The 13,372-nt window shown below is 39.6% G+C and overlaps 1 protein-coding gene across 2 annotated transcripts in view; it reads left to right on the top strand.

Annotated features, from left to right (window-relative positions):
* Positions 1-6,162, top strand: part of CUNH12orf75 (chromosome unknown C12orf75 homolog) — a 140,244-nt gene extending 134,082 nt beyond the window's left edge. For both annotated transcript variants that reach the window (XM_006141440.3, XM_006141441.3), the window contains 2 exons: positions 639-676; positions 5,675-6,162. In XM_006141440.3, coding sequence (XP_006141502.1) covers positions 639-643 — 5 coding nt within the window. In that variant the 3' untranslated portion in view covers positions 644-676; positions 5,675-6,162. The remainder of the gene's footprint in view (positions 1-638; positions 677-5,674) is intronic.
* The last annotated feature ends 7,210 nt before the right edge of the window (positions 6,163-13,372 follow it).

Below are 13,372 nucleotides of genomic sequence, written 5' to 3' on the forward strand. Positions count from 1 at the left end.
TCTATGGAATACTATTCAGCCATTAAGAACAACAAAACCCTGACTTTTGACAGAAAGTGGAAGAATATGGAAGATTTACTGCTGAGTGAAGCAAGCCAGGCTATGAAGGAGAGACACTGTATGTCCCCACTTAATAGACATCGAATGTCCGCACTCTATAACTGAAACTGATGGGCTAAAGGATGTACAAACAGAAGAGGTGGATGTGAATGCCAGATGTGGGGTGTGTGGAGGAGTGGGGCCTGGGGAAGAACATTTGGAGGAGGGATACGAAGACAGCATTGTTGAAACAGGGAGGTAGTGTTGCTATATTTTGATCAACTAGACTGGGGAGAAATGTTCATATATTGAAATGATCACCTTGTAAGCTAAATAATGTAATTGAATGTATTTTAAAAATGTAAATAAAAATTTTAAAAATAAAAAAATAAACAAATAAAATTTTAAAAATATGTTTACATTGCACACAAAGCTGTATTATGTTATTTTTAATATGCTGTCATTATTTGTTCCTTGTTCTTACTCTGCTTTGTGATTTATATTAGCAAATATGTTTTTGTCACTATTGCTTATAGTAGGGAATTAGAATATTTTCTTTATAACCTGAATATTTAACTTTCCTTAATTTTCTCTTTAAGATTAAAAGAAAACAGCACCATGGCACAATAATCAAGAGGTACTGCATGCTTTTCTAAATAATTTCATATATTTAGTTTTGATGAATGAACCATAGATATTATTGCTACATAGTTCTAAGAAATCTTGAACTTCAGAATTAGAAGAGGATCCCAGCCTATAAAATCAAGTGTGGTTTATTTTAAAGAAGTTAAGGATCAGATCAGTTTTTTAACAGGTTCAACCTCCCATTTCATTTTCATTTTGTTTCCAAATGCAACTTAATTTACTTAATAAGAGCAAGCTAAGTGTCTACCTGAAACAGTGAGGCCTCATCCTCACCCTTTTTTATTTCTATAAGTATGAGGGCCTATGACTTGAGAAATGACAGACAGAAAGGCTAAGACTGGGAATTAGATTAGGATCAATATTAAGTGTTTGGCAATAGTGAGGGGTTATTTAGTATACAGAGAGGAGATGTATCAATTTCAAAACCCCCGTCAAGATGGGCAGTCATCTCTGTACAGATGCAGTTACACAGGAAGGGATGGTCAGAACTGTAGGCCAAGTTTTCAGTTTCCCACAGCATAATGGGGGTTTATTTTTTATTCTCCATGATTAGAGGGTGTCGGATATAAGGTGGGTTTGGTAAAACATGTTCAATTTGGTTAGAAGAAACCATCTAAAAGATGAAACACTGTGGATTTGGTGTTCTGGTGAGCTTGGAGTTAGAATGATAAGACAAGAACAAGGACAAAAGAAAAAGAGCTCTTTTTTATTAACTGCCTTCTGTATACCCATCTCTAGAAGACACCAAACAGCCTTTCCAGAGAGGCAGAGCCTAGTTCACCTGGTCTAGCAGTGCATTCACTGTTGGGATACCCCCACCCCTGCCCCCATATTTCAGTCCTGCAAATGACACCCAGTCTATTTGAGACCTCCAATGATCAGGAATATTTTGAGTGTCCATTCTCTTTTGGAAGTTAGACAGCTCTGGGTTTGAATTCAGGCTCTTTGATTTATTAGCTGAACAAGTTACTTCCCTTTTGTTTTTTCAGTTTCTTTTTTTAAATCTGTAAAAACGAGCTAATGTTTAGATTGAAGGGTTTTTGTCGGGATTAAATATGAAATAAATGTAAGCTTTTGCTCTCATTGTCACTGTTGTCTTTATCATCATGACCGTCATCATCATTGTCATAATTAACTGTTCTTTTCTATAACCAGCACCCAGTCATTGATAGACCAGAAGCAAGGTTGACTTGATATTGAACCAATTTCTTATCTAGGGACCGTTTTGGGGTTGGTGATTGGGATGGGGTGGAGTTGCAGAATAAGTTCATGGATAGAACTAAATAGTTTCCTGTTGGGGGAAGGACACATTGAAGCTATAACCAGTTCCTTCCTGACAGGAACCATACCAATCTTTGGGTAGCAACTTTTTGAAAGGCTTTTTCATCAAAGAAATGGCATTATGGAGGTCTGTTCCCTATTCTGTATAACCTACAGGGTGGTGTTGCTAGATTTCTCTTTGGGAGTTCACTGAAGGTTTACTAGTTCTAGTATTTTGATGGAATTGCAAAGTCTCCATGTCGATTGAGTTCTCTGATAGTTTTCTCCTCTGCCAAGTACATTTATTATTTGTGTTAATTAGAAAAGATAAATCTACTTGAAATCAAGCATACCTTCCTGGAAATAGGATATGTTTTAAAAAGCATAGGAATAAAGTAGAAAGAGCTGTAGAGAGAGGTCAGGAGAGAGGTCAAGAGATTGGCCAGAATTTAGACCAGTCTCTGCCTATCTCATAGCCTCTCTCAATCTCAGTTTCTCATGAGAGAGTTAGACAAGATGATCACTCACCCTTGAGTGTGGATCTAAAATCCTTTGGTAACAGTTTAGGGATATTGCTAGCCCATTTAATTTGTCCACTTTCTTAAGGCAGCTAGCTACTGGGTCATCAGGAAAGTCATGAGGCATTTTTGCATAGAAAAACATAGAAAAATATATCATGACTTTCTCAACAACCTAATAAAATATTTCCTTTCTGTTCCAGTCTATTTTATTATTTTTATTATTTTATTGCTTTCCCTTTCTCTTCTCAGTTGTTAGCAATCAATTTGGTCTTGTTCTTTCTTTTGCCTCCCTTAGTACCAAAGTTTTCTAAGTTGAAAAGCTGTCCATTGGGTGCCAGCAGATGGCATAGTGGTTATGTCACTGGACTCCCGCAGGACCGATGGTGGTTTGAGTCCCAGACCTGGCAGCTTGAAACTCATGCTGGGCATGTGTGCCCAACATCCCAAGACGAGAAGAGAGGAGAAGGGATTGTGGCATGGTCATGTCCCCTGGGGGATGATTTCTCACTTCTGTCTCTCTTGCAAGTGCATGCAACCTATAGTAAAAATCTCTCTCTAAAAAAAAAGAAAGGAAGGAAGGAAGAGAGGCTGTCCATCTTCCTTAGCTGCTGAGCATCTGTGGTGATACATCTCTGGGACACATCTGAATTCATGATTTTCTGGGCCCAAGTCACTGAGCAGAACCCTGAGTAGGAAAGTATCTTTTGGGAGGAGGATTTTATAAAAGGAAAGGGGACACATTTTTTTGCCTTCCATGTAAAATCTTTTTGAACTGAATTCACTGACCAGGATTCAAAGTTGATTTGGTTCCTTTTTGGGACAAATCAAAGCAGTGATTTCAGAATCTCTTAAAATTATATTTGCCATGATGTCCATGATGATTCCAGAGTGAAAGATGAGGCCATTTGTATGTGCAGGGAACCTCCAGCACAGAGGAGCTTAAGCGATGGTTCTCAGATGCTGGTGGATGGGCCCACTGCATCAGAATTCTCTGGGGAGCTCATGTAATGCGCATGGCTAGATGCCTCAGGAGATTTGGACCAAGTGAGAAAGAGATGATGTAGCTGAACAATTTTTTTTTTTTGGTTGTAAAATAATTTACTAAAGGCACTATTGTTAAACATCAAACTAATAATGATTCATTACCAATAAGGTACATCATTGTAAACATAACATAGTGACTTCGAAACACATGACTAATAGGCAGACAGTACAACTGTAAGAGACTGCTTCCCTCTTCACATGATCTTACCCCCTCTAGCCCTTCCAGGGGCGTACGTGATGCCACTGTACTCAACAGTTACCTAGAAGGGAGCCTGGAGCTCAGAAAGTGTTTGAGATCACTGCTGTGGAAGAGGTCTCACAAAGCTCCAAAATTCTTCACTCCATCGGGGGTCGATGCTCAAATTCCTGGGTTCAGATACCAAGATGTTTCATACTTCCCACCAAAGCACATACAGAAGTAAAGACTTAAAACCCTGAAGGAGCCATCTGGAAGACCCAACTCCTCTCTGGGTCATCAGGAAAGTCATGAGGCATTTTTGCATAGAAAAACATAGAAAAATATATCATGACTTTCTCAACAACCTAATAAAATATTTCCTTTCTGTTCCAGTCTATTTTATTATTTTTATTATTTTATTGCTTTCCCTTTCTCTTCTCAGTTGTTAGCAATCAATTTGGTCTTGTTCTTTCTTTTGCCTCCCTTAGTACCAAAGTTTTCTAAGTTGAAAAGCTGTCCATTGGGTGCCAGCAGATGGCATAGTGGTTATGTCACTGGACTCCCGCAGGACCGATGGTGGTTTGAGTCCCAGACCTGGCAGCTTGAAACTCATGCTGGGCATGTGTGCCCAACATCCCAAGACGAGAAGAGAGGAGAAGGGATTGTGGCATGGTCATGTCCCCTGGGGGATGATTTCTCACTTCTGTCTCTCTTGCAAGTGCATGCAACCTATAGTAAAAATCTCTCTCTAAAAAAAAAGAAAGGAAGGAAGGAAGAGAGGCTGTCCATCTTCCTTAGCTGCTGAGCATCTGTGGTGATACATCTCTGGGACACATCTGAATTCATGATTTTCTGGGCCCAAGTCACTGAGCAGAACCCTGAGTAGGAAAGTATCTTTTGGGAGGAGGATTTTATAAAAGGAAAGGGGACACATTTTTTTGCCTTCCATGTAAAATCTTTTTGAACTGAATTCACTGACCAGGATTCAAAGTTGATTTGGTTCCTTTTTGGGACAAATCAAAGCAGTGATTTCAGAATCTCTTAAAATTATATTTGCCATGATGTCCATGATGATTCCAGAGTGAAAGATGAGGCCATTTGTATGTGCAGGGAACCTCCAGCACAGAGGAGCTTAAGCGATGGTTCTCAGATGCTGGTGGATGGGCCCACTGCATCAGAATTCTCTGGGGAGCTCATGTAATGCGCATGGCTAGATGCCTCAGGAGATTTGGACCAAGTGAGAAAGAGATGATGTAGCTGAACAATTTTTTTTTTTTGGTTGTAAAATAATTTACTAAAGGCACTATTGTTAAACATCAAACTAATAATGATTCATTACCAATAAGGTACATCATTGTAAACATAACATAGTGACTTCGAAACACATGACTAATAGGCAGACAGTACAACTGTAAGAGACTGCTTCCCTCTTCACATGATCTTACCCCCTCTAGCCCTTCCAGGGGCGTACGTGATGCCACTGTACTCAACAGTTACCTAGAAGGGAGCCTGGAGCTCAGAAGGTGTTTGAGATCACTGCTGTGGAAGAGGTCTGAACAATGTATTTTTCATTTGGGTGATATTGGCATATATGCAGCTAGGTTTGGATATTGTTTATTGTGTATTTTTTTAAAGATTTATTTATTTATTTATCTACTTATTTGTTGAGATTTTCGGGCTGCTGGGTCCAGGACTCGAACTGTGGTCAGCTGTAGGAGTCCAGCACTTCAAGCACCCTACCACCTGTTGGCCCCTTTCATGTTGTATTTTAATGATATATTTCTCCACTTGACTTTATCTCTTTACATAAATTTTATCAATGCTTAGCGTTTCCCTGGTCACATAGTATGTGCTAAGTAAATATTGGGTAAGTGCTACATATGTGCTTTACTTGCAAGAAAATCACTGGATCCTAGCTTAAGGCTGATGTATTTTTATCTAAGTCGTACCTTTTCCACTTGCTAACTGTTTTTTCTATTCCTGTTAGTTGTCTTCATAGCTTGTTCATCAGTCTGGAAAGAAGTGGGCTCCGTGGGACATTGTAATGTGCACAGACATTTCCAAGGAAATACTAAACAGTCACCCCCCCCTCCCTCTTACTCCCCCAAATCTTAAAGGTGTAGTTAAAACCAAGGGTACATGTTGAATGGAAAGAAATTGACTAGACAGTACATTTGGGTGTGGCACTTTCCATGGTCCACCTACGGAAGGCTTGGGAGCACACGGGCACTGCCCACACTGGGCTGCTGTGCTATGCAGCAGTTCTCACTCTGGCCAGGCAGCATGGTTCATGGAGGTCACGTCTGTTCACTGATACTTTTTTGATAGTTTTTATATACAAAATCCTTATTCTGTTTACAACTTTAATTAAGATAATAGGCACTAGAAACAAATTACCTGAAGTAATATATTTGTCTGTTATCTTTCACTATTTCTACTCCATATTAATTTTTAGCTGTAAAATTGGTAAAATTGATTCTTCAAAATTGGTAAATTGATTCTTACTACTGTCTCTTTCCCTTTTTTACTATTTGATTTTGAAATTTTATTTAATTGTTAGAGAATTTCCTTTACTAGGAACAGTGTATTTCATTGCCGTATTTGCAAATAAAGTACTTAAATTTTTGTGACATAGGCACGTTTTGATTAAATTCCTGTTTCCTTTAGTCCAAGGCTTGTGTCACTACAAATACTTCACGGACATTGGCCCTCCCATCTACCTTTGTGTAATCCTAGCATCTCATCATGTCAGTTCTGTACTGTTTTCAAGAACTTGTGTTTGATGGTTGGTGGGATATCTGGGAAGCTCTTATCTTGATAATGACATATATATCTATTTAGTACTGCAATGTAAATTACTCAAGTTTACCAATGTTTCAACAATTAAAACATTTTTATCCCTCTTTATCTGGATTTCTTATTTATCTTTCAGAAGAACACTTTCAAAGAAGTCACACATGGTATTATGACATATATGGATATACTATAATCAATATATAAAGGTAATCATGAATGAGCAGTGTACTGTGAAAACACAAACATTTTCACCAGGAGAAAAGGCATTATCTTAAATATTAGATCTGTATGGCAACTACAAGGATATCAAATCGATAAAAAACAAGTATCAAGGGTAGGAATTACTAGCAAATAACACATGTTCTCCTGCCCCATATCCAAAAGTCCACGATAGCATTTAGGTGTAGGTGGGGCATCGGCAATTTGTTCCATTAGAGATAACAGATAGATTGGCTTCTTTGAAAACTTCCAATCTTGAAATAATTTTCGGTATGTAGAAGAGTATAAAGAGTTCTCATATGCCTTTAAGCCAGCTTCTTCTGTTGTCAGTCTTACATAACCATTGTATTTTTGTCAAATATAAGAAATAAAACATGGGTGCAACACTATAAGCAACAGCCTTTAATTGGTCTCCATTCGTTTCTCCACTGCTGCCTGGTTTTGTTTTACAATCAGATCCAAGAACCCACTGCCTTCCGTTGCCTTCTGTTACATTCAGTCATCCCGTCCTCTTAGTCTCCCCTTCCTGGCATTTTCTCAGGCTTTCCTTGATTTTTATGACCTCGACACTTTTGGAACCTATCGCTCTGTACCTTATAGTATGTACTGCAATTTGAATTTGTGTGTTTTCTTATGATTGGACTGGGGTTATTGATTTTGGGGAAGAGGACAAAGAGGTCCACAGAGATGAAGCGTCCCTCTATTGCACTGTAATATCTCAGCATCTCAATATGGCCTGTTATTTGTGAGGTAGACCTTGATCACTGGGCTAGGTGATATCTGTCTGCTTTCTAATATGAAGTGTCTGGTTCTCCTTTTCTAGCCTCTCTTCCTTTTAAGTGAGTCACTAAATTTAGATCAGACTTAAGACCAGAGGAATTAGGCTTTACTTCCTGGAGGAAAGAGTATTGAGGAATTTTTGGACATTTGTTAAAAAAGCATGAAAGTAATTAATAAATATTTGGAAGCAAGACTGAGACTGCAAATATCCTGTTTCTCTTTAAAGTTTTGGCCACTGGTTGTAGCATTTACCCTTGATTCTGGCCTGCAGCATTTATTACTATGGTGTTCAGATGGTGATTTTCTTCTTTTTTAATGAATTATTTAACTTTATTTATTTACTTATTTATTTTAATTTGACCAGAGAGGGAGGGGAGAGAGCAAGAGAGAGCGAGAGAGCGAGAGAGAGTGCAAGCGAGTGAGCAGGGAGAGTGAGAAAGCAAGTCACCAGGTCTGGGACCTGAACCGTAGTCAGCCATGTGGGAGTCCAGCACCCTTAACCACCATGCCCAACCTGCCGACCCCCAGATGGTGATTTTTCTATCTCCCTTGTTCTTTCTACAGATATTATTTTGATTCTTCTCTTAGGGTTATTTGTTTCTTCTCCCCCACTTATGTATTTATTCAGTTATTTATATTGATATGGACTTAAAGATATTATTTGGTTCTTCAGGTTATCATCCAACACTGTCATTGCTTTGTTGATCTAATTGTTCTGACTTTGGCCATTGGGAGTTCTTTCAGATTTAATCCCGACATACTCTGTTCTTTTTTGTCCTTTAGATTGATTTTTTTAAAATACATTTTTGCATATTAATAGGGCATCTTGCTGGAGACAGACAGTGAAAGAGAAGATGAGAAATCATCTCCCAAGGGGGATGCAATGCTACAGTCCCTTCTCTTCCATTCTCCTCTCAGGATTTTGGGAATGTGCACATGCACACATACCCAGCAGGATTTCAAGCTACCAGGTCCAGGACTTGAACCCCAGTCAGCCACTGTGCCACCTTCCCCGAGGTTGTTTTTAAATAGCAGTCTTATAAAATAAATATCCAATTCAAACATTACTTAAAACAAATTCCTAAAACTTTATAAAATTTCATTATAAATGAGTAGTGTTTTCCATATTATGACAAGTCTTAAAATTATTTTTCAACCTCACATTATTTAAATTTAGAACCTTGTGATTTTTATATTTAATAATGCTTGCAGCACCCAGTTATCTATAAGACTGATGATTATCTTTTTTAAGTGCTGCAAAAATCTTCAGCAAAAGGCTTAGAGTGTAACTATTAACTTGAAAATCTTTTCAAAGTAAAGAGAGAGATTGTTAAAGCTTTAAAAATGTATGCAATTTAAGAGTTAATATCTTTCCAAATGATGTAGCCCAATTCTTCCCCAGACTATTATTATTAAATACAGTGGAAAAACGAGTCCCATAGAATTTCTGATTGATTGATTAGAAAAGATTTTCTTAAGCCTTCTAAGCTAGGAGAAGCTTATTCATAGATTCAAAGAAGACTGCTACAATTTAGTTGTGTCAAAACTACTTGAAACTATGGAAAGTACAAAGCTGGTTTTGACAAGGACATTTAACTTCTGGGTGTAACTAAAGAACACTGACCAATGAACTGAGTTTTCAAAAGTCATCTGGATGAGGCTTTAGGGAGAGAGAAAAATGATAGATAATGCCACTCTAGCACAGTGGAGAAGTTGTCCCACTGGGTTTTTGAACTGGTAAGAGTTGAAGAGGAAGAGAAAGCAGGTTCAGTCTCGCAAGTGGGAGCGAGTTGTAGTTGTCTTGTATCCATGTCCAGTATTGGGAAGAATTTCAGGAGTGAAAAAGTTATGTAAGGGTTGCAGTTTTGGGAAGATAGTTTACATTGTTTTTAAACTTCATGTATGTGATAAATTCAAGCAGCATAAAATGTGTTTTATTTTTTCATAGAAGGTGTTCTAACAGCTCTGATTTTGGCTATTTGCCACCACAAGTCGAGTTCTTGCTGTGGTTCAGGTGGGCTTTTGCTGTTGGGGTTACAGCCAAAAGACTCAGTTCACACACTCAAGGCTCATTACAGCAGTGGTGGATACTCTGAGTGGCTTGTGGTGTACACATCGGGCAATGGTCAAGGTTGGCGTGGATTTTTTTTTTTTTTGAGAAGTTTCTGCTATAGGGTACGTGCACTCGCCAGAAAGACAGAAAGTGAGAAATCACCCTCCACCAGGGGAGATGGCCATACCACAAACCCTTCTCCTCCATTCTTCTCTTGGGATCTTGGGCACGCACGCACACGTGCCCGGCGTGAGTTTTAAGTCATCGGGTCTGGGACTCAAACTGCTGTTGACTACATTGGAGTCCAGCGACATAGACATTACGCTAACTACTGGTCCCAAGGTGTGGATTTCTTTGTGGGGCACACCTTGGGACCAGTCTGACCCTTAAGTCAGACTGGCAGGTAGCAAAAGACTTGTTTCAGAGAGTGGCCCCCTGTGCAGAGCATAAGAAGAGTATAAACTAGTGGACCATAGATGGGAGAAGAAAGAAGTGTCAGGAGCGAGCCACAGGTGCGAAGGCACAGGACCCTGAAAGTCCTTGGTGTAACCAGGGAAGGAGTTGAGCCTAGCTGAGTGGGAGGTGATGGTGATGGGAGAAGGGGTGGGTGAGGTGAGCTTCAAAGGTGCCTGTGGCTATGTTTGAACTTCCAAATTGTGGGAAGCCAGTGGGGAGTGAAGCTGCCATGGGGCTCAGGTGCTGGGTCTCTTTCTTGACTTGGTCCTTGAGGTTTGACTTTTCAGTGCCTGGTGTGTGGGCCTCTCTCTGGAGGAGGCAGTTCTGCTTTATGGAGGTGTGACTTCCCCATTTTTTCTATACTACAAAGGATTATGCATGGACCTCTAGGGCAACTGCGGTATCTTCTTTCTTTATAGTTTTAGCATCTTTAGGACAGTTTTTAGGGCCTTGGTAAGTTCTTTCACTTTCCTGTACCTTGGAAAGTTTTGATCAATGGAATAAAACTAGTTCTGATTAGTTCAAGATTGGAAGCAGAACTCATTTGTTCATTGGTTCGTCCATCCAGTAATTATTCCCTGAGTGTCTGCTCTGTGCCTAGCATCGCTGCAGACATTGGAGATGCGGCAGTGAACAAATCAGACAGAAGTCCTGACAACACAGAGCTACATTCTGCAGAGAGGAGACCTGCCAAATGAATGAATGGTGTGTGTGCTGTTGCCAGAGTCACACCAGAGAAGTTGGGACGGAGAGCCAGTGAGGAAGGTGGGCATTGCCATTGTCATCTTCCAATAGGATGATCAGGAGATGGCTATCAGAAGAGACAGCATTTGAAGGCAGAGACCTAAGGAGAAGAAGCCACCCATGTGGGTATCCAGTGGAAAAACGTTTTAAAGAGAAAGAGCAAGCTAAAATGCCCCATGGAGGAGTGTATCTGACATATCGAGGAAGAACAAAGAATTCAGTGTGACTGGAAAAGATTGCAGGGGAGAGGAGGAGGGTCACTGGGTACTGGGAAGGGGGGTGGGATTTTGGAGGAAGATTGGATCTGTTGTAGCTAACGGCCTTCACTGTGTGAAGTGGAGGGTCCTTGGATGGTTTGGAGGAGGATCGTGTGATTTAAGTTTACACCAGGTAACTGGCCGCTGTGGGGGGCGTGATGAGGATGGGAGCAGGAAGATGACTGAGAGGCCGTGGGACACTCTGGGGGAGAAATGATGGACTAGGGTAACGGCACTCAGAGTGGCCGGATCCTGGTCGGATTCTGAATATTGAATGAACAACATCCGATCTGGGTTGCAAAATATGGGGAAGAAGAACTAAGGAGTACTTGAAAGGCTTTGACTGAGAAACTGGGAGAATGAGGTGGCCATACGTTAAGATATTCTAGGAGGAACAGATTTGGGGGTTGTCAGATGATTTTGACTTCTTAAATTTGAGATGCTGCTTCAGTTTTTTTTTTTAAACAATTTTATGCATGATTAAAAAAATTAAAGCAGTATTTATTTAATTATATTTATCATTATTAGTAGCAGTTTTAATTTGCTACAGGGTACAGAGAGAGAAAGAGAGAGAGAGCAAGGTACCAGATCCAGGAGTTGCTCATGTGTGGTCAGCCATGGGAAGTCCAGTACCTTAACCACACCACACCATCTGCTGGCCCCAAGACATTATTATTTTTTTTTTAGAGGTTTTCTTTGTTTTTTTTTTTTTTTTTTTTTTTTTTTTTTTTTTTGCTATAGGGTGCATGTGCTTGTCAGAGAGACAGAGAGACAGAAAGCGAAAACTCCCCCTGCCCAGGGGAATGGCCACACCACAATCCCTTCTCTATTCTCCCCTTGAGATTTTGGGTGTGCATACACATGCACCCAAATGAGTTTCAAGCCTCCGGGTCCAGGGCTTGAACTGCAGTCAACCACATGGAAGTCCAGCACCTCAACCACTACGTCACCTGTGGCCCCCCAAAAAAGTTATTAAGAAAAGGAAAGCAAAACCCAAAGACTGGAAGAAAGTATTTGCAAAGCACATATCTGACAAAAAGTTGAACTAGAAAATATAAAGAAGTATCAGGGCCCAACAGTAAGAAAATAAAACATTCAAGTAAACTATATGGTTGGCAAATTAGCACCTGAAAATTTGTTCAAGGTCATAAGTCCACAGAAAATTTCGAACTCAAATCACAATGATCTACCACTACATACCTATGTGGATAGTGAAAATTTAATGTGTTTTTTTTTTTGCTTTATTATTTTAAAATTTTATTTTATTTTATACATTTAATCACTATACATCGTTTAGCTTGTAAATTGAATTGACCCAATATGAATCCACTTCACACCAGTCCAGTTGAGGATACAAAACACGTTATCATCAGATAAAAATCCACTTTTGCATCCCATAAATGTAGAGAGCAGGCAGGTAAGGTATCAGGAGAAAGGTCAGACCCAAAGATAAAGATTTGATGTGTGGCTTCCGCTCTCCCAGGCAGAAGCTTTTGGGTTATTTTCAGTGTTTTGCACTTCCAATTGAGCTGCTGTGTGCTTGCAATGCTGTCCATCGGTAAAGGACTGTTTTGAAATTATGAATCAGCTATACGAGGGAATACTGCATAGTCATAAAACCATGCTTTGGAAGACTATGCAGTATAATGGAAAAACGCACATAGTATATTTCATAAAGTCAAAATACAAAATTTTATATAGAATTATCCCAGATGTGTATATCATACACAAATTGCTGATTTTTAATTTGGCCAGAGAGAATCGGAGAGAAAAAGGGAAAGTGAGAAAGCAAGCTGCCAGATTTGGGCTTGAACTGTGGGCAGCCATATGGGAATCCAGTGCCTTTAACCACCATGCCACCTGTCGGCCCCAACTAAACTTTTGCAGTTCAGAGTTTCATTCATTGCTCCCAATGTGTACTGAACCAACCGACCACCTCTTTCTCACTAACGCTCAAGACCAAGACAGCGCTATCTCATGCCTGGACCATCTCTATGGTCTTTTTAACACAGTAAGATTAATACCCTCCATGGCGTGGTGGGTCTTCGTCTCTGATGAACTTCACGTCTGTGCTCCTTGGTCCCCTGCACTAGTTCAGGGTCAGGCCCTCAGCCCAGAATAACAACTGTTCACTGAATGTTAGTGGAAACCCTTCAACTGGCTTGATGGGTTTTCAGACGGTTTTATGTACATGGTCATATTTCATCTTCACAGCAGTCTTCTATACTAAGGTAAGAAGAAAATAGGAAAATAGTTTGAATCTATTTTCTCCCCTAAACAATTAGCATAAGATCTGTGATAAGACTTTTAATATTTTTTAAAGAATTTTTACTTAATTTTATTCATTTATTTATTTTAATTTGACTGGAGAGACACACAG

The sequence above is a fragment of the Tupaia chinensis genome, unplaced genomic scaffold (assembly GCF_000334495.1).
Source record: "Tupaia chinensis unplaced genomic scaffold, TupChi_1.0 Scaffold000054_1, whole genome shotgun sequence".
Classification (NCBI taxonomy): Eukaryota; Metazoa; Chordata; class Mammalia; order Scandentia; family Tupaiidae; genus Tupaia; species Tupaia belangeri.